Source organism: Bactrocera neohumeralis, chromosome 3 (assembly GCF_024586455.1).
Source record: "Bactrocera neohumeralis isolate Rockhampton chromosome 3, APGP_CSIRO_Bneo_wtdbg2-racon-allhic-juicebox.fasta_v2, whole genome shotgun sequence".
Classification (NCBI taxonomy): domain Eukaryota; kingdom Metazoa; phylum Arthropoda; class Insecta; order Diptera; family Tephritidae; genus Bactrocera; species Bactrocera neohumeralis.
Window position 1 is genome coordinate 5,415,199 of NC_065920.1, and position 24,704 is coordinate 5,439,902.

The 24,704-nt window shown below is 39.5% G+C and overlaps 4 protein-coding genes and 2 long non-coding RNA genes across 8 annotated transcripts; 2 read left to right on the forward strand and 4 right to left on the reverse strand.

The window, feature by feature from the left end:
• Window positions 1-7,105: 7,105 nt before the first annotated feature.
• LOC126754125 (uncharacterized) lies at window positions 7,106-15,203 on the reverse strand. The gene is made up of 3 exons (XR_007666260.1): window positions 15,104-15,203; window positions 7,272-7,530; window positions 7,106-7,209 (listed from the first exon to the last, which is right to left on the reverse strand). It is a non-coding gene; the product is annotated as an uncharacterized LOC126754125 (long non-coding RNA).
• On the forward strand, window positions 13,792-15,573 carry LOC126754106 (secretion-regulating guanine nucleotide exchange factor). 2 transcript variants are annotated; one of them, XM_050466014.1, is made up of 4 exons: window positions 13,792-14,159; window positions 14,231-14,482; window positions 14,550-15,317; window positions 15,366-15,461. In XM_050466014.1, exons 1-3 carry the CDS (start codon window positions 14,142-14,144, stop codon window positions 15,315-15,317), a joined length of 1,038 nt encoding a protein of 345 aa, XP_050321971.1. In that variant the 5' UTR covers window positions 13,792-14,141; the 3' UTR covers window positions 15,366-15,461. The 2 variants fall into 2 exon arrangements, with proteins under 2 accessions (XP_050321971.1, XP_050321970.1); XM_050466013.1 differs by having other exon boundaries at window positions 13,797-14,159; window positions 14,550-15,313; window positions 15,366-15,573.
• Window positions 15,218-16,734, reverse strand: LOC126754129 (uncharacterized). Its single transcript, XR_007666265.1, has 3 exons — window positions 16,635-16,734; window positions 15,374-15,518; window positions 15,218-15,311 (listed from the first exon to the last, which is right to left on the reverse strand). It is a non-coding gene; the product is annotated as an uncharacterized LOC126754129 (long non-coding RNA).
• On the forward strand, window positions 15,660-17,938 carry LOC126754100 (uncharacterized). 2 transcript variants are annotated; one of them, XM_050466006.1, is made up of 5 exons: window positions 15,660-16,136; window positions 16,296-16,517; window positions 16,584-16,987; window positions 17,048-17,561; window positions 17,702-17,938. In XM_050466006.1, exons 1-5 carry the CDS (start codon window positions 16,073-16,075, stop codon window positions 17,884-17,886), a joined length of 1,389 nt encoding a protein of 462 aa, XP_050321963.1. In that variant the 5' UTR covers window positions 15,660-16,072; the 3' UTR covers window positions 17,887-17,938. The 2 variants fall into 2 exon arrangements, with proteins under 2 accessions (XP_050321963.1, XP_050321964.1); XM_050466007.1 differs by having other exon boundaries at window positions 17,051-17,561.
• A 1,115-nt stretch (window positions 17,939-19,053) lies between these two features.
• On the reverse strand, window positions 19,054-20,281 carry LOC126754108 (lysosomal aspartic protease-like). The gene has a single exon (XM_050466016.1). It carries the CDS (start codon window positions 20,246-20,248, stop codon window positions 19,109-19,111), a length of 1,140 nt encoding a protein of 379 aa, XP_050321973.1. The 5' UTR covers window positions 20,249-20,281; the 3' UTR covers window positions 19,054-19,108.
• Window positions 20,282-22,346: 2,065 nt separating this feature from the next.
• LOC126754107 (lysosomal aspartic protease-like) lies at window positions 22,347-23,579 on the reverse strand. Its single transcript, XM_050466015.1, has one exon. It carries the CDS (start codon window positions 23,542-23,544, stop codon window positions 22,405-22,407), a length of 1,140 nt encoding a protein of 379 aa, XP_050321972.1. The 5' UTR covers window positions 23,545-23,579; the 3' UTR covers window positions 22,347-22,404.
• Between the last annotated feature and the right edge of the window lie 1,125 nt (window positions 23,580-24,704).

Below are 24,704 nucleotides of genomic sequence, written 5' to 3' on the forward strand. Positions count from 1 at the left end.
AAATGGCAACACTCAAAAAATATCAACAACTCATTTATTTTCCGCGTTCGCCGCAATTTTTCACTTTTCACAGTATTTAGTTGCAGCCACACACAGGCACAAACATATGTTGCGTCGTCTTTGCAACAAGTTCCCTATGCAATGGGACAGATAAATACACGTACATATGTGTCTGCATGAGAATCCGCACATGTTCCTGCTCCATATTAAAAAGGGGGTCTCAATAAACGCAAAAAGGCGCACAATTAAAGCGAGATTAATTAGACACGCCGCTGGCGCAGCATTTGCCGCTTGAACGGGCTGGCTGACTGAATGGCTGCGCCACACCAAGTCAACAGTCGGCGGCAGCCACCAACGAGCAGACCAGTGGCAGTGGCAGCAGCAATCAATAAGTTGCTTGAGTACACAACGCGCCTGTGTGTGAGTGTGTGTGTGCGTGTGTGCAAGGAGTGCGCGACTAGCGTGGCCTAGTACCTACGGCTGTGGCACGTTGCATGTGGCATGTCGCCACATTTGTACGACAATTGATCTTCATTGCAACGCACAGGAGGCACAATTGATCTGGCTGGGCGATGGCGTGGCAAGTTGGTGGAAAGTGTACAGCCGCCAGTGTTGCTAGAAATGAATTGACGGCGCTTGCTTGCTTGCAACCAGATACTAGGAAGCGAACGAGCGCTTGACCACTGCAGCGATCGCGGTTTGTATTTGTGCACGTGTGAGTATGTGTGTGTGTATATTTGCTCCACACTTATATAACCGAATTGGAAAATCTATAATTGCTCACAAAATTCCCTGCCGTGTCAATGCAAGCAACAACAAAGCATGTTTCTTGTGTCGATCGGCACAAAACAAGCACAAGAAATGAACAAATTATGCGCTTTAATTACACATTTCATACTTGTTAATTTTTCACATTTCAGCAGCGAGAGTTGTCGATGCGAACACAGCTTAAAGCCGGTACAGGGTGTTGGCGGAGAAAAAAATTAAAAAGAAACTTAGTAATGACTTAAAGGATTAGGTTAGACTTGCTTTTTTCCGATATACATTGAATTTTTTTGTTTGATGTACATTGTGACCAAAAGCACCCGGAAATTATTCATCAATATTTATTTTGTCACCTTCAAAGTAATCCCCACTTATGCCAAGGATTTTTCCAGGCCTCAAAACACTTTTCATAAGCACTTTTTGGAATGGCCTTCACTTCCTTCAGCGAATTTTCTTTAATCTCTTCGATCGACTGGGAAAGTGTTCCACTCTGATGATTTTTGACTTGTTTGCATGTCAAACTCATGAATCCATGTATCATCAGCAGTTATAATGCCCTCCATGAATTTGGGATCGCAATTCGCACGATCAAGCATGTCCAAAGGGAACTAAGAGTTACGGTACTCTTTTTTAAAAATCTCGAAAAGACTCGCGAAAGAAGTTAAGCTCTTTTGCCATCTCTCTTTCATGTCTGATAATTTCCAACCACCATAGTTGAAGAGGTCAAAGGTCGCCAAGAACGAAGCATGTCTTCAACCATCTCTCGACCGTCTTTGAATGCTTTGTAGCACTCGAAGGTTTGGTTTTCCACATAATCTACATTTTATACTAAATTAGATCCTCGGTACTTTAAGGCTTACCGTGAACTAGCCCAGTCAATGTCAAAGCGTCAAGTATGAATTATTCCAATCGAAAGAACAGGTCCAAATCCCCAAACACCACTCGCTATAACATTATTAGATAATCAATACCATAAAGTTTGCCGTGAAGCAATGCCAAGTCTCTGTCAAAACGTCAATTATGAAAAATTGCAATCGAAGTTCCTTCAAAACCTACAGAGCACCAAATTTACCAGAAATACCATACCTCACACCCTGTTTCCACGGCCCCTTGCATGTGGCACACGGCGCTTCAATTTGAACCATTCATCGGTTCATTACACAGCATCCGTTCGCTACTGCATTGCATGTGAGCGACCACACAAGCGCCAAAGCTCCATTGCTAGGCGTTCAGCACACAGGTGGACTATGTGGTCGTAGGCAACGCCCAGCGGGTGGCACTAGACAACAACAACTGCCATGAAAATAGTCCACAATACGGTTAGACAGCCGATGTCGATGGCAGGTTGTCAATAACTGAGCTACTTGAGGGCCATCCCGGCCGCCACACTAGGTGCTTGCCACAAAAAGCGCTCAATAAGCCTGGGTATTGGATTTCGACGACTTAACAAGCGGTTAGAATGGTTTTGTTGGTCGGTTGCCCTATTTTAATGTGCTTTTATGCTGTGCAAGTGTGTCCTCGCCTTCTAACCTCAATGTTTTTTATTTCGATGCACTTTAGCGCGCCGCTTTTTTAGTCTTATGGTTTTTAGATTAATGTTGAAGAAGTTACACGCAAATAAATTTAAACTTATGTAATGTTTTTCACAATTTTTTACCTAACAAATACCGTACATGTTGCTAGTCGACCTGTGCTGGGTAAAGTCGGCGCAAGGTGCCTTCCCTTTGCGGTAAACGAGCCTTGCAACGTGTGTAAAATATATGTGTGTGCCACACTACTGCACTTGCCGCCAGTTAATCCTTATTGCCGTACTACTTTTTTCGGTTTTGTAGTTCGCCACATCGCGTGCACCGCGTGCTACGGTGGTCCTTCTGGTCATTGAGCCGCCGGCACAGCGCGACACCATTGCGGCTTAAGTGCAAATCATTAGTTTTCATTCGCTGTCTTAAGCTTCTACGGTTACTTCGTGGGTATAACGACACTCTAGAAAGGTGCGCTTTATGCGCTTCTTTTATTTTCATTCGAAATTGTTTTTATAAAGCAGTTTTTTGTTACTTTGAAGGATAATCACTGGCGCTCGCGCACTTTGGTTGCATGTTCGGTAACGATTAGAAATGCAGCGTGGCTTCAAAGTGCAACTCATATGTATGCATTATGAATTCATTTATTTAGTTCTACGTAAAAATCACAGTTTTATAGGGTGATGCTTTTGGAGCGCAAGTTAAAGAGTTATTAAGCAAAAATTAATTAGTATTTTAGAAGTTAAAAATATTTGATATATCTTACTTTAAATGAAATACCAAAAAGTTTGAAGAGTCGTAACTTTCGAAACACCCTTTATAACTTAATTTTTGTTTTGTTTTTCATTGTTATTTAAAAAATCAAAAATATTCCATACCAATTCATTAAAATTATATTCCAAAAAGTTTAAAAAATAAGCAGAACTACTGAAGCACCCTATATATTAAATATTTGTTTTTTTATTGTTTTTGTTGTTTTTTACAATTATAGATTTCAAAAATCAAAAATATCTCATACCATTTCATTAAAATGAAGCACTCAAAAGATTTCAAAAAATGATAACTATTGAAACACCCTATATATTAAATATTTGTTTTTTTGTTGTTTTTCTTAATACAGATTTCAAAACTTAGAATTCAAAATTGAATTACTCAAAAGTTTTTCAAAAAAAGTGAAAACTATTGAAACACCCTTTACAGCATAGTATCAAACAATGCGCTTTCACCAGGCTACCGCTAACTGTTTGCCACACATACACCTATTTTTAATTCACACACAGTCTTGTTATAGCATTACACTTCTTAAAAAGTAAGCACCGTTATGCGTGCCACACTATAACATCGGCGACATCCTGCAACATATTAGCGGTGCAACCCACTTACATGACTTAATTGGCATGTAATTCCTTTTTTAATCGTGTCCTTTGCTTTTAACCCTGAACTTTCTTCGTTCGCTTTGTGCTCACTTCCGCCTTTTTTGTTCGCATATTATAAAATATTTCTAGGCACGCAGGTTTGTGCAACTTATTTAAATAAATGTGACTTCATTTGATATTTTTTAAGCATTTTTTTCTTTTTAATTTATAATAATTTAATAGCAACGCTGCGCTCAGAATTTACTTCGCATGTTGCACGTGCCGCTTGATTGCACAAACATGTAATTACCGTTATGCATGCAGTAACTGTTGACATAAAATACTTTAATTGAAAATGTTAAGTAAATTTTTAAATTTGAGCTTAACTGTTCAAAGTGAACTTAAATTCTCAAAGGACTTGAATGTACATAAAATATTACAGCTGGAGCTTTTGGCAGCTTTCGAGTGTGTGAAAGCTTTTCAAAAAAGAGAGTACCTTAAATTGTCGTGTGGACATACGGAAGCCAATTAACTAATTGCCAGACAATTAACCTGCAACTTGCTTTGAATCTCCCATGCAACACTGTGTAGTTCGTCCAGTAAGAGAAAATAAATTCCCGAACAAATTTCGTTAAATTTAAATAGTGAATCAAAATAACTGACAGAAGAATTCAAAAAAAGGTCAATAGGAAAATCCGGGACTAACACATAGATGACGTAAAATCCATATGATTTTTAGTAAGTCCTAGCCTCCAAAAGGTATGTGTATAAATTTGACAGCTCTCGGATCGTTAGCTTGTGAATAACATTAATTTGAGTGAAGTAAATTTTGTTATCGTGAAAACAATAGATTAAATGGAACTTCGTGAATTACTCTTTGAAGGGAAAAAATACAGTTGAAGCAAAAACTTGGTTTGATGGCGAGTTTCCGGACACTGTCCCAGGAAAATCAACCATCAAGGATTGGAATTTAGACGTGGTGAAATGAGCACCGAAGAGGCTGTGAACGCAGTGATTTTGGAAGACCGCAAACAGAAGTTGTTCGAGATAGCAGGCACTCTAAAGATATCAACTGAACGTGTACATCGTATCATTCAAGAATATTTGGGTTTGAGAAAGCTCTGTGCAAATTGGATGCCGTACGAGCTAACTTTTTGTCAAAAATAAGGACGAGTTGATGATTCGGAGCAGTGTTCGAAGATGTTCAAACGTAACAAACAGGAGTTTTCGCGTCGATATGTAACAGTGGATGAAACATGGCTCCATCATTTTACTCCGAAATCCAATTGACAGTCATTTGAGTAAACTGCACACGATAAACCCGCTCCAAAGCGTGAAAAAAGCAACAAACGGCTGTTAAGGTTATGGCGTCTGTATTTTGGGATGCGCATGGAATAAATTTTATTGACTACCTCGAAAAAGGAAGGAACATCAACAACGACGATGACATGTTGTTATTTAAAGGACGAAATCGCCGAAAGACGGCAGCTTTTGATGAAAAAAGTGCTTTTTCATAAAGACAGAGCCGGTGGAAACGATGGCAAAAATCTATGAAATGGGCTTCGAATTGCTTTCGTATTCATTATATTCTCCAGATTTGGCTCCCAGCGACTATATTCCGTTCTCAGATCTCAAAATAATGCTGGCTGGAAGAAATTTTAGGCTAATGAAGAGGTGATCGTCGAAGCTAAGGCCTGTGAACTGAGTTTAATATTGATCGAGACAATACGAAGCGTCGCTCATCAGTTAATAAGCAGTTTAATAAACACATCTTGGTGCAGACAAAACTGTAAAGAGTCTTAAGGGAATTTTATATATTTCCCTCCACCGAAAAAATACCAGGGTCGTTTTTGGACAAATAAAATATGTATGAACAATTAGGTATCGATAGAAAGATGGTAAGACTTCTGAAGAAAGAGAAAAAAGAGGAATGATTCGGAGACTGTTCTACAGAGCTTTGACTTTTTGATGGCACTAGAAAATATATTATTTCTAATTGAGTTCCTAAAAACATTATATCAGCACATAAAACTTTAAAAGCGTTATCTTCTAAACAGAATTTTTTAAATCGGAACCTTTTTAAGGTTCTGTGAAGATTTAACTTCTATTGGGATTAAATTTAAGTATCTATATAATATTTTTTTGGCATTGCCCTAAACCCGCACCTAATTATAGACCTGTAAACCTTCAATACCCCCCATCAAAAACAAGTCAATAAAATCAGGCATTCGACCATTCAACATTTTGAAGCTAATGACCGCTTATGTTTACAGTAAATAGTGTAGATTTTATTTTTGTGTTGAAATCATTAAAATTCAACAGTCGATTTGTGTTCACTCGCAGACACATTTGTATAATTAAAGCCAATCAATGAGCGTTTTGATGCACGATTTGTCGACATTGCCTGTCGTCTATCACCGTTGATACGTTCTTCTATGCGGCAATTGCTGTGTGCGGTTGATGGATTTGACGTGGTGGCGTGCACAGTGCACAACGGTACATGGTGTCAATTTTTTGTACCAACAACAGCACGTACTACACACATACCTACATTCGGAGAGAAAATCCTAAGCTTGTAAAGTGGATCGGAAGACGAATGATGGTGGTGTAGATGTGGAAGCGCACAAGCCTCAGGCAACGTACCTCCCAAGTGCGCCAACACTTGCTGTGGCTAAATGCGCAATAGCCATTGAAATAGTCGCAAGCGCATGCGCAGCTGATAGTAGAGTTGGCAGCGGTCGCCAATGCGCGTTCAGTGGTGAGCAAACAGGGGATTTAGTGAACTTGGCGGTATGGTAAGCCTGTTTTTATGCCCTGATTAGGGTTCTTTAACTTTGGCACGAAGTATGTAGCAGCCAGAAGGGAACGTCGGAGATTGGATGTCTGTGAATATGCGAATGAATGCCTCAGTTTGTGAGATATTCATCTGAAACTGTGCAAATATCCTTTTCTCCCCAAGAAGCTGTTCGAATCGATGATGTCGGACAGCTGATATTCAAGCCGACAGAAGAGTTTTTCTAATGGCAATTTCTGAGTTTCGAATATAACTGAATATTTGCAAGCTATGGTCTCCACTACCAGTGAAGGATCGAAAAGGGATAGTTGCAAGGAAACTCTTTCGTAATAAAGTAAGGTGTCAGGGTTTGTCTATAAGTAGGAGCCCTTGTGACAAGGAGAACGAGTACTTTTTGACCTTAGAAAATAATTATGTACTTCGTAAATGATGCGATTTCTTGGATAAAGGATGAATAAAGGATAGGAAAATTTATTGACTTTACTATCTTCAACATCCTTTTACTTGAAAATTATCTGGAAGTTGCTCGAAAGCGTTTATATTGGAACTTTTGTCCCATCCCTGAACCCTCTCTCGATGATAAGGACTGACTGGGGTTGCAGAGCCGGTTTTTCATAACCCCAAAACTTGTGAACTAAATAAAAATAATTCAAATAATCACTTACCTTGCACAATTTCTTTCGATTTCCAACAGTTTTCAGAACATTTATCCCATTTGGTAAACATTTGGCGACCGCTGAACTAAAATATATGTATGTATAGTTTGTTTGTTTGTCTGAAAGTATTGAAATAGGTTGGTACATTGCATTGAATCATGTAAAATAGGTGGCACGTTACCGTTGTCTCGTGTTCAAAGCGTGTTACTAGTGTATTTCGAACAATTCTTCTGCCCAACGCTTGTTGCCGTTATTGTTGTTGTTACTGCCTTGCATTGTTCGTTGCTGTCGAGTAACTGTCAATGCGACCGCTACGAAATGTAGGCACAATTTCCAAGTGCAAAAGGTTACAGGTACAAAGTTGCTAGTCGCCTTGTTGCCCACCAGCGCGTCGGAGATCAGCGACAGACAAGCGGTAAGCAGCAAGCGGTTGGGGGCGGCTAAAAATAATAAACGAAGGAATGACGTTAACTACGACTGCAACGAAACTACAATACCCTCAAAAATTAAAAAAGTTCACATACAAAAACTTGATTTTGACTGTTCAATTTGTTTGGCAATTTGTATTTGTGCAGCTATATTTATTGTGATAGTTCAGTTTGTATGGCAACTATATGGTCCGATCTTGATAAATTTTCTTCAATTTCGTGGTGATATCTTGTCAAATATAAAAGTTTTTCAGAACTTGATTTTGGTCGTTCAGTTTGTAACATACGAAGTCCATGGAAAATTTCAATATTTTTGTTTTAGAAAATACGATGTCGAATTTCGTGGTGATATCTTATCAAATATAAAAGTTTTCCATACAGAGCTTTATTGTGATAGTTCAGTTTGTATGGCAACTATATGCTATAGTGATCCGATCTGGAAAATTTCTACAGATATTATAATGTAGCTTCAGAAAACTAAGCATGTCGAATTTCGTGGTGATATCTTGTCAAATATGAAAGCTTTTCATACAAGAACTTTATTTTGGTCGTTAAGTTTGTACGGCAGCTATATGCTATAGTGGTCCGATCTGGAACATTTCTTCAGATATTGTAGAGCAGCTTGAGGGAATACGCAATGTCGAATTTCGTGGTGATATCTTGTCAAATATAAAAGTTTTTCATACAAGAACTTGATTTTGGTCGTTCAGTTTGTATGGCAGCTATAAGCTATAGAAGTCCGATCTGGAAAATTTCTTCAGATATTGTAGGGTTGTTTTAGAAAATACGCCACGTCGAATTTCGTGGTGATATCTCATCAAATATAAAAGTTTTCCATACAAGAACTTAATTTTGATAGTTCAGTTTGTATGGCAGCTATGTATGTATATGCTATAGTGGTCCAATAACAGTGGTTTCGACCAAATGAGCAACTTCTTGGCAAGGAAAGGATATGTTCATAACTTCAGATCGATATCTCAAAAATTGGAAACGACTCAGCTCGTCTGACTCTTCACTTAAAGGATCTCCGACGTTAAATTCAGGATGTTACGAACTTCGTGGCAAACTTATTCAGGGTATAAAAATAAAAAATAAATAAAATAAAAAAACACAGCTATCAAATCCCAACGAAAATACCGAATTAAAAATAAATGAGTTTAGCAACAAAAGTGATTGAAAAAAGCGGCATTTAGGAAGTGCTCGTACTAAGCAAGCGTCGCCTTTGTTGTTGTTGGCCATTAAAATCAACATTAGAAGCGCCTCGAAGCGTTAAAGTCATGATGATGAAGTGATGTCGTCTATTTCCAATGCTTGTAAGCATTTCTTTAACTCATTGCTGTGGTTCTTACAAAACGAAAAAACAACAACAACAATTTAAAATAAATTCACTCACTGACAATAGCCAATGTGTGTAACTGCAGGTACAACATTGAATTTGAATTTCCTGCGCTGCGGAAATCAAAGCAAAAGCAGCGCGCGCTTGCTGCCGACCGCTGCCATCTCGTCACTACCACAAACGCTGGTGTTTCTGCGCACGCGCAACAAGCGGCAACGCGGCATTGCACGGTGGGCAGCGCTGAGCGATGCACCAACACCGCCCGTCCAGGCCAACAAGCAGCCACCTCAGATCACAGACCGTACTCAATCATTCGGCTGCAGTTGGCCAAACTTACACTGGCTGCTGTTGTTTGTGTTGGCACTGGCACCAGCAGTGGTGGTGGTGTGTTGGTGTGTTGGTGTGGGGTGCCACCACCGAGACAAAGGTGACAAAGTCACGAAATTCTTGTCAATTTTCAACTACAGACCAATTTGTTGTGCGCTCTTTCGCTTTGTGAATTTCGTGACAAATCAAGCTACCAAAATTGGGAGAAAATTCAGTCACCTTCATACTGCGCCGCGCACTCACTAACGTGCAGCCGCCATTCGTTGTCGCTTTGATCAGTGAGGATTTGACGGTTTTTAACCAATATGTTATTGTATTCAATGCTTGTTCTTATTCTTTTTGTGGTTTTCGGTTGTTGTTTTTTTGTTTTTGTAACGAAATTTAGAATTTTTTGCTATTGCTCAGTTTCTTATTTTATTACGCTGAATTTACGATTTATTGTCGAGGAAGAAAAGCAGTAGGTGTCGTCGTTGCTTAGGCATTCCGCTTGCAGAAGCTTGGCGTATTTTCAGGTGCAGGTGGGCGTTAGAGAAATTTTTGTGTGATAGCTTTTTTGCTTCTGCTATAAGGTCTTGAAGTATCAATAAAATTATTTACTTAAAGTTGTGGTGGACAACCTAATTGGATCTTTCAAATTCATAATTTTTAGAATAATTTTTTAGAATATTTTCTCAGTCGAAAAAAAATGACATTAGTCTCATATAGAACCTTATACGTACATACATATGTATATAGTCATCTATGTTAATAAAAGCACTGACCTCAAAGCTATCAAACGTAGAAACCTTATTGCGCCTACAAACATAACGAAGCGCCCTAAATTTGAACTCGTTGTCCACTTAGCTTAGCCATTTCGTCTACAACTTCAACAAATTTTACATGATGAAGCCATTCTATTGCGGATTAAAGTCAAATTTTGTTGTAATTTCGCCATTCTTTCTACGTGAACTCAATTGCGAAAATAATGTGACTTCTCACCCAGAAGCTTGACTAGCACACGTGCTCTAGATACCAGCATACACAAGTGTGAATATTCTTAAGAAACACTAAAGTATTAATACATACAAACATACATATATGTATATAGTAATACATACTTATATTAAATCGCCCTACATATGCTCGCTCTAGTATTTTTGGCACATTTTCACACTTTTGTTTTACTGTAGTACACATTTGCTGTAAGCCTAACTGGAAGACGAAGCTCATCTGGTCATTAGAGATTGAGGTTACCGCGTTGTAATCAGCAACTTATGGTTACTGCAATAATTCTCAATTTTTTTTTTTTTGCTTTTTGAATTAAATTATTATTTTTGAGCTCCTTTTTTGCTATTTTGGAAGCACACTATTGTCCTGATTTCAAACAAAAAGTGGACCAATTCGATAAATTACAAGTAAAATATTCTCAAATAACACGAAAAAGTAAGCTCATAAAAAAGGAATACAATAGATTGTCTTTTATATCCGCCGTGTAGTGCTGACTTGTTACCGAATGACTACTTTTTATTCTCATACGGAAAAAATAATACAAGAGGTCAACATCAAGTATCCTCTGGGTAGCCAAAAAACATCCGTTTGAAGGCGAGCTAAAAAGAGAAGGCGAAACATCCCCTCCCCAGGGTTGTGAGCTAGGTTTGAGACCCGCCCGGTAAAAAAAACCCTACCAATGTAAACATTGATGACGACCCCTGCAAACGTCTTAAGGATTATGATTTAAGGACATGCACCTGGAATGTCCGGTCCCTTAATTGGGAAGGTGCCGCTGCCAGCTGGCTGATGTCTTAGTTAAAGTAAAGGCTGACATCACCGCCGTCCAAGACATGCGATGGACGGGACAAGGACTGAGACGAGTAGGTCCTTGTGGCATTTACTTCAGTGGCCAAATAAGGAAGCGTAAATTTGGTGAGGGACTCATGGTGGGGGAGAGACTCTGTCGCCGCGCACTGTCATTCACCTCGGTGGATGAACGTCTAACCAAATCCATATCAAAGCGAATTCTTTAACTTATCGTTGATTTGCGCCCACGCCCCAACGGAAGAGAAGGACGATGTGACCAAAGATGTCAGGATGCAAAAAAGAACTGATAAGGAGCATGTATCAGCTCCTTTGTAGAATATGATCAGACAAAAGCATGCCCGATAATTGGAATTTAAGCCCAATCCATAAAAAGGGAGACCCCCAATCTGTGCCAACTACCTTGGGATAAGCCTCCTAAACATCGCCTATAAGGTTCTATCCAGCGTCAACAAACTGATTGGACCTTATCAGAGTAGCTTTGGGACTGGAACATCAACAACTGACCAGATATTCACCATGAGGCAAATCTTGAAAAAGACCCGTGAAAAAAGGGGATCGACACACACTACCTCTTCGTCGACTTTAAACCTGCTGTTGACAATACGAAAAGGAGCTGTTTTTATGCCGATATGTCTGAATTTGGTATCCCCGCAAAACTAATAATGGATGTGTAAACTGACGTTGAGCAATACCGAAAGCTCCGTCAGGATCGGAAAGGACCTCTCCGAGCCGTTCAAAACCGCAAGAGGTTTCAGACAAGGCGACTTCATATTCGAGCTGCAGATCTGAATAGAGAAGGTACAATCTTCTATAAGAGTGTAAAGCTGCTGGTGTACACCGATGATATTAATATCATTGGCTTCAACACCGCCGTTAGTTCTTCTCTCTCTACACGGAATAAGGAAACGAAGCAAATGGGTCTGGTAGTGAACGAGGGCAAGCAGAAATATCTCCTGTCATCAGTCATAACTTCGAAGTCGTAGATAATTTCGTCTATCTTGGAACCAGTATTAACACCAACAACAATTTCAGCCTCAAAATACAACATAGAATAACTCTTGCAAACAGGTGCTACTTCAGACTGAGTAAGCAATTAAGAAGTAAAGTCTTCTCTCGACGAACAAAGACCAAACTCTATAAGTCATGTGAAGAGGCATGGACGATGACAACGGCTGATGAGTCGACGTTACGAGTTTACGATAGAAATGTCCTGCGAAAGATTTCTGGTCCTTTGCGCGTTGGCCACGGCGAATATCGCATTCGATGGAACGATGAGTTGTGTGAGATATATGATATTGACATAGTTAAAAGACAGCGGCTACGCTGGCTAGGTCATGTTGTCCGAATGGAAGAAAACACTACAGCGCCGGGGGAAGCAGAGGAAAAGGAAGACCTTCACTCCGTAGGAGAAGGTCCTGGCTTTGCTTGGAATCTCCAATTGGCGCCACATTGCGAAAAGAAGAAACACTGGCGCAAGTTGTTAACTCGGCTATAGTCGCGTAAGCGGTGTCTACGCCAGTAAAGAAGAATCTTTAAAAAATAAATCCCAAAGAATGATCTTTTAAAGGATAATAAACAGTCTCCAATAAATTTGAAGTTTCTGTGTTTTTTCTTTAAAAAAGTAGGCAACCTCGAAATGGATCACCCTTTAAAACCTATAATCTCTGTTGTTATTGTCAAACTAATTGAAGATGCACTTGCAACATTGCAAGTTTATTTTTCGAGTTACAAGCTTACCCATCAACGAAGCTTTTTGCTATTTTGTCGAAAAAAGAAGCACTTTCATAAATGTATAAGTACATATTTGTATGTATGTATGTGTAATTACAAACTAGCATTTTGTGTAGGGGCAAGTTTGTGGAGAAAAGGAAAAACTTTTGTTGCACCGATAATTGCAATGACTAAGCAATTGTGCCGTAACTGTTTAGTCCGTGCCGCTTTTGTTGTTGTTATTTGTAAACCATTTCACTGGCTTCTATACTTCCTACAATACTAAGATTTGGAGCTAACTCTCCAACAATATTTTGATATTAACTTCGCATTGTTAGACAGTCTAGGACAGATCCGACAGTTGTTTTCACAAACCGTTGCAGCGATGGTGGATAACTCTATCATCATTATTTGTGCGCCATTTGTTGCTGCATTCCGCAAGCAATGAGGCAATCAAGTCGACCAAGTTAGATGCTTAACATTGAGGGCAGCCAGACAGCGCGACAGGTTCCAAGCTCGTGCTGTGCGGTTTTCCTGTATTATTTTCGTTTGTAGTAAATGCACTTGCTTGGTATTTTAATTTTTACTTCATGCTTTCTTGTAATTGTTTTATTTTTGCTTATTACTAGGGACTCAGGTGCATTTTCATGCACAGCACAAGCGCAGATCTTTCAAGCCGATTGCCAGCAATTTTAGAGATTTCCTTTTGGAGTCATTTTTATGCCGTGAACAGGGTATATCAGAGATTATCCCTGGGGTATATTAATCACACGTTTAGAACTGAAATATACTTATAGATGCTGAGGGATTTGAACATACACTCACCAATCCATTGTTCTCCAGAAGAGCGTCTGTACGTGAGTCGCAGTATTTCGAATTTGCTCTCAAAATATTCCTAGATATTTTTTCATTTTGCTATATACGGTTGCAATAAATACTACACTAACACTATATGCACTTCCACATTCAAAAGTAAACACAACTTTTAACTTTCTATTTTAAAACATTTTCTTTTATGAAACACTAGCTGTAACTATAATAAAATTTCAACTAATTTATTTTTCTAACAGACATTCAAAAAATATCGCATGCTACTTTGCTGGAAATCATTTTCTAGCAACACCCTGTGTCCCAACGAGTCAGCTGTGCGCTATCAGCTGCTGCCAGCTAAACATCCGCAAGCAGTTAAAAATCAACGCAAGCCTTTTTAATTTGGTAAAAACATGCAATTAGCCATAAAACTTTACGTGTGCATAAGGAAGGATATTTTCTCAAGATATAAGTTAAAAAGTAGGCGAATGCAATTTTCGCACAACAGTCGGTAACTGACATCCAGGCAAGCAAGACTCTTGAAAGCAATTTCTGCGGCTAACGCACTTGACGGATTTTACACACATATTTAATATTGTCGTGCGCCGGAAAAGCAACTAGTGGCGATTGTGCATAGAACGCCATGTCTGTGTATGCGTGGGTAAGCAAGTAATTTGCATATCAAACTAATTAGCATTTAATAATTATTATTTTAACGACTTGCCTTAACAGGGGGCAAATTCGCACGGACAGCTTAGCCTTGGCTTTGAATCGGAGTTATGCATGTCACCACAACTTGTTCGTGAGTACACGTTTAATCCGAATAGTGTCCGCCGCATACGTGGAGGTGGCGGTCATGTACTTGTGCTGGATGCAAATGGGCGCATACACGCATGTGGCTGGAATGGTCGCGGTCAGTTGGGATTAAACTCAACCGAGGAGTGCTTTAATACATTTCAAACTATACCAGGCGAATATTTTGGGGTACTTTCGTTACTGCTTAACTATTTATTGGTTATTTATTTTATAATTTTTGTATTCGCATATACAGGATGTGCCGGTCGAGAGCATCTCATGTGGTTGGGATATATCTGGCTGCATAACAGTAACAAAAAAGTTGTATGTTTGGGGTTCGAATTCTTTTCAACAGTTAGGTCTGTGTCAACGTGAATTCAATGCAGTAAGACGTCCACTAGCTGTCATACTACCACGCAACGATACACCAGCACGCATAAGTTTCGGACTACGTCACTGTGCTATACTTACAGCCGACCATAAGGTTTATGTCTTCGGTCGTCTACGTATAGGTGATGAACCACCTTCAGACTTGTGTATAACATCGACAACGCTCAATTGTGCACCTGTTATAAAAATTCAAGCCAGCGAACCTAGTGAACTACGCATTATAGGCGTTGTAAGTGGACAAAATCACATTTTACTTAAAGTGATTGATTTGGAATATGGTGACAGTGCTAAGCGTGTTATTGCATTAGGTGACAATAAATTTGGGCAAGCAAATTCATTTCAATTTGATGAAGAAATTAAACAAATCGCTACCGGTTGGACGCATAATGCAGTAACATTAAAAGATAATAGAATACTCACCTGGGGACGTAATTGTTACGGACAATTGGGGATCGGTAGTGTAACGCAAAATCAAGCAACGCCACAGGAATTGGATTTGCCCAGTTCGATTATAGAATCACGTTTACACTTAGGCTCTGAACATGGTCTTTTACGTAGCACGAATGGTGAAGTGTACACATGGGGTTGGAATGAACATGGTAACTGCGGTAATGATGGCACGGAAAACCTGTAAGTAGATGTTATAAAGTAGTTCTAACATGCTAACAAGTCAATTCTTTAGATGCTCACCTACGCGAATTCAACTCCCCGGACCTTGCAAAATCGCTGGTACTGGCGCCGGATTTTGCTATGCAATTTGTGAAGTGCCTACCGAACGAAGCACTTAAAAATATTACGTCCTTTTGCATTTGTGTGCACCTCAAATATAAAATCCCTTTTCGTAAATATTTTGTGATAAAATAAAATATAATAATTGCAACTATTACTAATTACTATTATCGTGGTGCTTTATATGTATGTAAATATGTACTTGATGGCAGCGCCAAAATGTAGGCTATGAGAAGAAGTAAAAATCTCATAACACTGTCCGCTGCAAATTACTCCTGCAGTATGCCTTGACGGGTGTAAAGAATTGCATTGCGATTAACCTCAAAAATTAAACTTGACCTAAGCAAATGGTTTAAGTGGGTTAAAATCGTAACAAGCTGTTGAAAAATAAAACAAAATTCTAAATTTTTAAGAAATCTATTGAAGACAGATCGGAAAGCAACACGGTCGAAAATTTGTAGGAAAAAGGCCAAAAAATATCGATTATAGAAAATTGTTGTCAAATACAGTGAAATTTGAATCCCAACGGGCAGCTGTGACAAGAAAGCAACCGTTACACAAACGTTACTGTTGGTGCAATTCTTTTGTTATTTTATTTTTGGTTTGAGTGCTTCCAGCGCTTAAGCGCAACAAATATATAAACAAAAGGTCAAAAAAAGCATGGAAACACAGCAGACTCAACAAACAGAAAAGCTCATAGAGGACATGCTGGAATTTTTAGATTGTAATTATGAATTTCCCCGAAACCATAATTGTGATTAAATTTTTTCTTTTTTTTTTCAAATAATACATAACCAAAGAAAATCTGCGTGATTTCTTTTTCCGCAGATGCGTAAAAAAATATATAAAATTATATAAATTCGAAACAATTTCATTTTTTCAGCAACGAGTGAGGACGAAGACGATAGCAACAATATGAAAAGCGAACAGGGTAATCTTAAAGAATCGTATGAAAGCACCAATGAGAATTTCGTGCGTACGGAAGAGCATACAGGTAATTCGTTATCAAGGTTAAATAAAAAAGAACGAAAATCAAAAAACTCGATTGCCAAAGAATTGTCAAAAATTAAAAACGAATTCCCCATTTGGAATACAAAGGAAATTGGTAATACAATATCGTAATTTAAACAATTAAATTCTTAACGTTTAATGGTAATGCTCAATTGCACAGCGCCCACTTCAAAAAAGCTTACTGATCCAATTTGGCATCAATCATACATACCGGCTGGGAAATGTGAGTCGGCGGATGTTGAAAATGATTGGAATTCGAAATTGGAATCTAATTGTCGTCGCAGCAGCAACACGTATGTACAAGAAGTAAATCGCGCAATTTATGGTGACACCACGGGCCATCCACCCAACGATAGCACTGAATATTTTCAAGCTGCACAAAATTATGCCATCTATGGTAAAGATTTTCTCGACTTTCCGGAGAATCTTACGCCACTGCTTAACGTGAAAGGTTCATCCACGCCGCCAGAAGCTGTGCCATTTGTTTCCGCCTATGGTAATGGCTTGTATCCCACACCGCAAGCACCAGAGACAACAACCGGCATTGGTTTTGCTAATCTCAGTGTAAGTAAGCGTTATATATTCTCTGTGCGTTGCCTAATTTCAGTTGTGCATTCATTTCAGAAGCAATCTTCGGCTGCATCTTCTGCCGCAACAGCTGCTTATTATCAGATGTGTAATGGCCTGCAGCCGGCTTCAGTACGTCCGGCAGCTGGTAGCACTGCGTATGGCATGTTTTTAGGCAACAAAGTTACCTATGTAGCGGCTGCTCCTGCAGCACCGCCACTTGTCTACAACCAACATTCCTCTACAACTACTAATTTTATTTCGAATAGTTTAGCTAACGCCGCGTTGGCTACTTCGCCAACTATTCTTTACTCCAATCCGATGCTCACCACAACTACACAACAGTATCTAAATACCTTTTTCAAGGAAACTCAATATCTAAGTGGTGCTACCACACAGGGCACCACTGTGGGCACAACCACTGGGATTTACGAAAGACTTGTTTACGCACAAATGCTGCAGCAGCAAATCTATCATCAAACACAACAGCAAGCTGCTGCCGTAGCGGCGATGTTCCATAAATCACGTCCAACTCGTGCTACCAATGGTGGTGGAGGAGCAACAACCCCTTGTGAGTAACCAAATGTAAATAATATCAGCTGTTACAACCTTTGCGGCATTGCCAATGCTGTTTTTTCTTAGTCTTCCTTTTAATTATCAAAATCACTTGCACCGTGATTCATTTAATTATTATAATCCTATAAATTTCAGGTGCCCAAAATTCTGCCACACAAACAATGCCGTCGCCAAACAACATACCGGGACTTAACATATGTGGGCGTCAAGCGGCAATGGTTACCAACGCAACTGATATGCTGGTAAAATCTCCACCAGTTCCTTCACCGATTGCCGCCAATGGCAACGAAGATAATGTGACCCCATTGAATGATTTATGAGGTTCCCATGATTATTCTTAGATTTCTTATTGTTGCTAAGTTGTCCTTTCCTCTTCGTTGTTGAAATTTTTTTATCATTTTTATTAAATATCTGAATTAAAAAAATAAATAGGTCACAATAAAAATATTACTAAAATGCTCAAATTTATATGTGTAATTAGCTATATGAGGGGGAGATTTTGATTACTTAACCCCACCCAATGAAACAAATATTGTTGAACAGATTCCCGTAGACGATTACTGTCGGAATTTAAGCCAAATCAAGCTATTAGTTCAGGACTATAACGGGATGCCCCTTGATGTCTCCGATCGAACATCTACACAGTGAGGCTGGTATGCTCTCAGTTAAGGAGCCTAATGAACTAATCTCCAAGCAGTTTCGTAGAAACCTTCCCTGCAGTTGACTGCTTGAAGCGGAAACGCCTCCTAGGAACTTCAATAGGTCTTTCCTTAACTACATCGACCAGACTTCAGACGCAACCAACTTCACTCATGCACTAATCGCCATTTACAGTGGAGACATAAACACCTTTACCGACTCCCCCTAAGTGAATGGCGTACATGGAGTCAAACCATCATCCATTGCAGACGTCGAGCTCGAGTTGCCGCGAGAATGGAGAGTGTCGCTTGCACAATTTCGTTCTGGATATTGTAGCAGGTCAAACTCCTATTTGTACAGAATCGACCCGGACATACCAAATATATGTCCAACATTCAACGAGCCCCTCTAAAAGCATGACACCTCTTTGTGTGCCCAGCTAACCCTACACATCTGACACACCGCTTCATACGTTCTGACCCTATAACAGTAGCTTTACTTCGACCGTTTGTGAAAGTACGTATCGTGTCCGGGGATTTTAGAAAAAAGCAGATTGGGTCGGTGATTCGGTTCTGGTTTTGAAAGCGAATTCGAAGCGCTAGGTCCTCCTAACTTGTAGAAAAGTTGGAAAAACGCTGGACCAAGTATATCGAACCAAAGCTTACCTCAAACTTGGTCTGGTACAAATGATGACATCTCAATAAGTTCAAAGAGCAGCAAAAGACAACGTGGCTTGGCTAATTGAACTTGAAGAGTAGAAATGTTTAGATATCCACAAACACAGATATTAAAAAAAGCTTCGAATCTTGGTCGAATAAACTTTGGAAACAAGAAAGTTGAGTCAAATATTCATAAACATATGTACTTAACTGTTTATTTGCAAATCCTATGCAATTTAAAATATTACTTAGCTTTGGCAAAACCAACTTGGCTGTTACCCAAATCGAAAACTGTGTAGTACTTTCCAATAAAGACATCTCCCAAAATCCAGAAAGGTGTGCCAGCATCCTCAAAAGCAGACATACACAATTGCTCACCGCTGCCAGCCTCAACCTCAAAAATGTAGTCGCTACCCTCTAATGTAAAGTTTTTTCCAGCAATGGTAAACGAGATCTTTGGTAAACTGGATACTTGAGAGCAGTTGACGAAGTATTCTCCTTCGTTGTTAGGTTCAGCACCAATAAGTTCCTGGATATATCCATATAAGTAAAAGGGAACGGCTACAAGGCTGGTACCAGTATCAGCGATACCCGGATCACCGAAAGAAAACTCGCTATCACCAATATATACCGTGCCAACGCCGAATTGCCAATATCCTTTGCTTGCGACAGGAACATAGGTTATATCACCTTCATAGTGATCACTATCAATGCCACCTAAAGTTAAGACACCACCCTGGCTAGAAGTTCCATCACGTGTCAAATAAAAACTGAAAACGGGTTCTTTGACCAAACCTTGTTTGTATAAATTATAGAATGGTGGTACCACATTATCATTAGAGATCTCCTGGTAACCCATACCGAGTATACCATCGAATACGGCATCAACGAAAGTAGTGCCAGGTTCCGTCGTGGCTACAGCAAATACTTGATCTTTTATAGCCAAACCCGCCACGGAAACGGTATCTTCCACTAAATAACCGGTTAAACTGCCAGTACCATATTGGATGGAGAACTCTGTGCCGTTCGCTTTATATGTGGTCGATTTGCTTGCATCATATGAGTTGTGGTTATTGCAAGCCGGATCACCTGAGCATGGTCCTTTAGGCACCCACAAATTTGATGAGCCAGTGTCGAAGAGTACTTGGAAGTTTTGCGGTGGTGTACCAATGGTGATAGCACCATAGTATGAATCGTCCAAGTAATTGTGCAACTGCTCGTCTGTAGCGCGTGGCAAGGAATTGTATTTGCTACGCAACACCGCCAATTGTGCGGCGACATTCTTCAAGGAGCGTTTTTGGTTGTTCTTATTCAATGGAATTTGTACGACAGTCGCTTGTGCGACCAATGCTAAGCACGTTACCGTAACTAGGAACTTTAACATTTTGGTTGAAAAGTAAAACTCAGCACGATAACAGATAATCGTACTATGATGAGCTTTTATGTGGCGAGTACCTTTTTATACTATCGTGGAGTATTTCTTCGTGTTGACTTTAACGTTGCTTCCGTATGAAAAGCTTTATCGGTAATTTTAATTGTAATTACCGATAAGCATTGAAAATAACTTAGCTATCCTCTAGAAAACCACGAAAGATAGAGATAAGATTCGACTTTAATAAGAAAATAGTCGCAGATAGAAGGATAAATTGTCACTGCAAGGAAATAATGCGAGGGTCCAAGGGGTATGGTGACTGAACCCATGAGTTTAAAGAAGCAAAATCAAAGTAAAGTAGCTATACAGGGTTTGTCCGGAAAGCAAGAGGACTGAGTCGATTTAAAAAAGTTTATTGAGCCAATCGTTACAACTCTTTAAAAACGTTTAAAATCCTTCTGCGTCGATGCAGTGCTGCCAACGCGATTTTCAAGCATTGATGGCGTCATGGAAGACATTCTCCGTCTCAAAGTGTTTGCCTTTCATCGGCCTTTTCGGGCAAGGAAACAAACAAAAGTTCTAGGCTGTAGAGCGGCTGCAGAAGCGTTGGGATGCCGGCCTTGGTTAGGTAGCTGTTCATAAGTAAGACGGCGTGAGCCGAGGCTGTGTCGTGATGCAACCTCCAATCGGCTGCGATGTCTTGTCGGACCCGTAAAACTTGGTGTTAACGGTTTGTCCAGGAGGAACAAATTCATGGTGGATGATGTCTTTGATGTCAAAAAAGCCAATGAGCATCGTTTTCATCGTCGTAGGTCTCCCAGCATGCTCTTCATCAGCGACCTCATCTCGCCCCTCCAAAAAGGTCTGTGGCTACTGAAACACACCACTTCTTGCTAAAACAACGTCTGGGTAAGCCTGCTTGATCATATCAAACGTCTCTGTCGCAGATTTACCGAGTTTCACACAGAATTTCTCTAACGAACGCTGCATTTTCGGCTTGCACCACTCACAGAAACACGTCGCGCGAAAATGTTTGTCTTGACTCTCCAGGTGCTCGGAGACAACTGACCAGCCACTTGTTCGTTAGCTAGAAACGCCCTTTGCCGAATCCAGTCGATGCGCGCACGCTCCGAAGTACATTCGCAAGAAAATCAGTCTTATTACTTTCCGGACAAACCCTGAATGTAGAAGCTTCCTATGCCGTCGCATTACTAAATCATTTGCATATACCAGTCTAGCAACAAAGTTTTAAGTACTAATGAGATCATAATAAATGATTATTTAAGTGTTTCGTCTAGCCCGTATTGTTTAGTTAGATAACTGTTTGTATGTACTTTAAACCGGTATCTATGTCTTCTTCAGATTTGCTCTTTAACAAATGATCTTCACGTGTGCTTAACACGCTTTGGACAGCAGTTAGACCATGTTCTGTGATAAGGTTTTTTGGAGTCCCTCGACCTCTTACGCGTACAAAGATAGGTCCTTCTTTAGATAAAACTTTGCCTGGGGAGTACCTGGTTAGCATTTTTTTGAATGTGCAACCAGATTTATTTGATCTTCATGTCGTAGTCGACTGGAAGCTGGCGAAGTACGATCACCAGTACTGCTTTTCCAACAATTTTTCCAACATGTCTTATTGCCTTTCCTTTGTCAGACCGTCCACTCTCAATCCTTTAGCCAGAGTTGGGTTTAGAACGTATAGCCGATATAAGAATGTTAATTTCGGAAAGACTAAACCTTTTTAGACTAAACAACTATTAAACCACTCTCGTGTATAAGGATAGAGGAAGTTTTGATGAAAATATTCAAATAAGGTAAATTCCAACGTTTCAGAAGAGAATGGCGAACATTTTAGAGTTTTCAAATATTTCGAAACCTATAGTATAGTATATATGTATTTGCGATCGCATAGGTATAGCAGCATTGTCGTCTACATTGAACTAGATATGATTCCCATTAAAGCTAAATTGCGAACCTTCGAATACAGTTCTACCACGAAAAATGTCATAAAATATTCATTATCAGCCCATGGGCTAGAGAGGTCCAGACAGCTACAAAAATAGACAAAGCTCCGTCGCATATAACTACTAAATTATGAAAACAGCAGAGGTTAGTCAAATATTCTTTTATGACTTTTTATTTGCATGTTTTTTTTCAAATTGAATATTTTATTTGGCTTTAGCAAAACCAACTTGATTATTGCCCAAATCGAAAACACTGTAGTATTTTCCAATGAAAACATCTCCCAAAATCCAGAAAGAAGTACCACCATCTTCGAAAGCAGTCATGCACAACTGCTCACCACTCTCAGAGTCAACTTCAATGACGTAGTCGCTACCCTCTAATGTAAAGTTAGTGCCAGCAATGGTGAACGAGATCTTTGGTAAACTGGATACTTGAGAGCAATCTACAAAGTATTGACCTTCGTAGTCGGGTTCAGCACCAATGAGTTCCTGTAGATATCCATATAAATAGTAGGGTACTGCCACAAGGCTAGTACCGGTGTCAGCAATTGCCGAATCTTCGTAAGAGAACTCGTTATCACCAATGTATACCGTATCAACGTTGAATTGCCAATATCCTTTGCTTGCGACAGGAACATAGGTTATATCACCTTCATAGTGATCACTATCAATGCCACCTAAAGTTAAGACACCACCCTGGCTAGAGGTACCATCACGTGTCAAATAAAAACTGAAAACGGGTTCTTTGACCAAACCTTGTTTGTACAAATTATAGAATGGTGGTACCACATTATCATTAGAGATCTCCTGGTAGCCCATACCGAGTATACCATCGAATACGGCATCCACGAAAGTAGTGCCAGGTTCCGTCGTGGCTACAGCAAATACTTGATCGTTTATAGCCAAACCCGCCACGGATACGGTATCTTCCACTAAATAACCGGTTAAACTGCCAGTACCATATTGGATGGAGAACTCTGTGCCGTTCGCTTTATATGTACTCGATTTGCTTGCATCATATGAGTTGTGGTTATTGCAAGCCGGATCACCTGAGCATGGTCCTTTAGGCACCCACAAATTTGATGAACCGGTGTCGAAGAGTACTTGGAAGTTTTGCGGTGGTGTACCAATGGTGATAGCACCATAGTATGAATCGTCCAAGTAATTGTGCAACTGCTCGTCTGTAGCGCGTGGCAAGGAATTGTATTTGCTACGCAAAACCGCCAATTGTGCGGCGACATTCTTCAAGGAGCGTTTTTGGTTGTTCTTATTCAATGGAATTTGTACGACAGTCGCTTGTGCGATCAACGCTAAGCACGTTACCGTAACGAGAAACTTCAACATTTTGGTTGGAGAGTAAAACTTAGCACGATAATAGGTAGTCGTACTATGATGAGCTTTTATGTGGCGAGTAGCTTTTTATACTATCGTAGAGTATTTCTTCCTGGTTTCCTTCTTAGGAGAAGCTTTATCGGTAATTGAGGTTGTAATTACCGATAAATATTGGAAAGTATCTCGGCTGCCCAATAGGAAATCTCGGAAGCCAAGCTTCGATTCTATTAGAAAACACCCGCAGTCATATAGATGATTAAATACCAGTACGGGGAAATTATTCGAAGCTTCAAGTGGCGCGGTAACATAACTCATGAACTTAAAATAACAATTCATTGAAAAGCGCTCAACTTAGAAAACAGGGTCTCTGAGCTTCCTTATTTTTAAATTATCGAATGAATTTATAGCTATATGTGGAAGCCTCCTCCGTAACATTACTAAATCATTTGCATAATTATCTTTAGTCTAGAAACAAAGTACTAATGAGATCATAATAAATGCTTTTTTAAGTGCTTCGTCTAGCTCGTGTTATTTAGTTGGACGAAATGTTTGTATGCACTTAAAATTTCCCAATGTAAGATCTACCCTTAACCAAATGGTCTTCATGTATGTTCAACAAGCGCTAAACAACGGACAGACAGAGGACGGTCTATTGTTTTTCTGGTACGGAGTGCATCGTAAGAGTTTTTTCTTTGATGCCGACTATCGTAGTAGTCGAGAAGTTGTCGAAGTATAATCACCACCTTAATGCCGAGCCTTTGTATGACAGAAAAGTGAAGTGCTAAAGCTAGTAAAAATGTCGCGCAAAATGAGTAAAGATCTGGTATCCTCTAGACAAAGAACTATATATATTTTCAAGTCTTCGATTTCGGAATAAATTTGGAGTTTCTCGGAAAATCTGAATAAAACATTCATAGAAGAGGAAACGGAATTTTCGCTCTCCGGAGTCGCTTCGCGAATCAAAAATCACCCGTAGAAAACCAACAAATTAATCATTTCAAATTTTGCCTTTAAAACCACGGAATATTTTTTTCTTTTCGTCAAATTACTAGATTAAAATTTGTGGATGCCAAAGGAGTGACTAATTGACGCTATTCGATTTAGTTTCTTGGAAATCTTGAACCAATTCGTCATATCGCAATATTCAATAATTTTTTTGCTTTTCTGTTTAC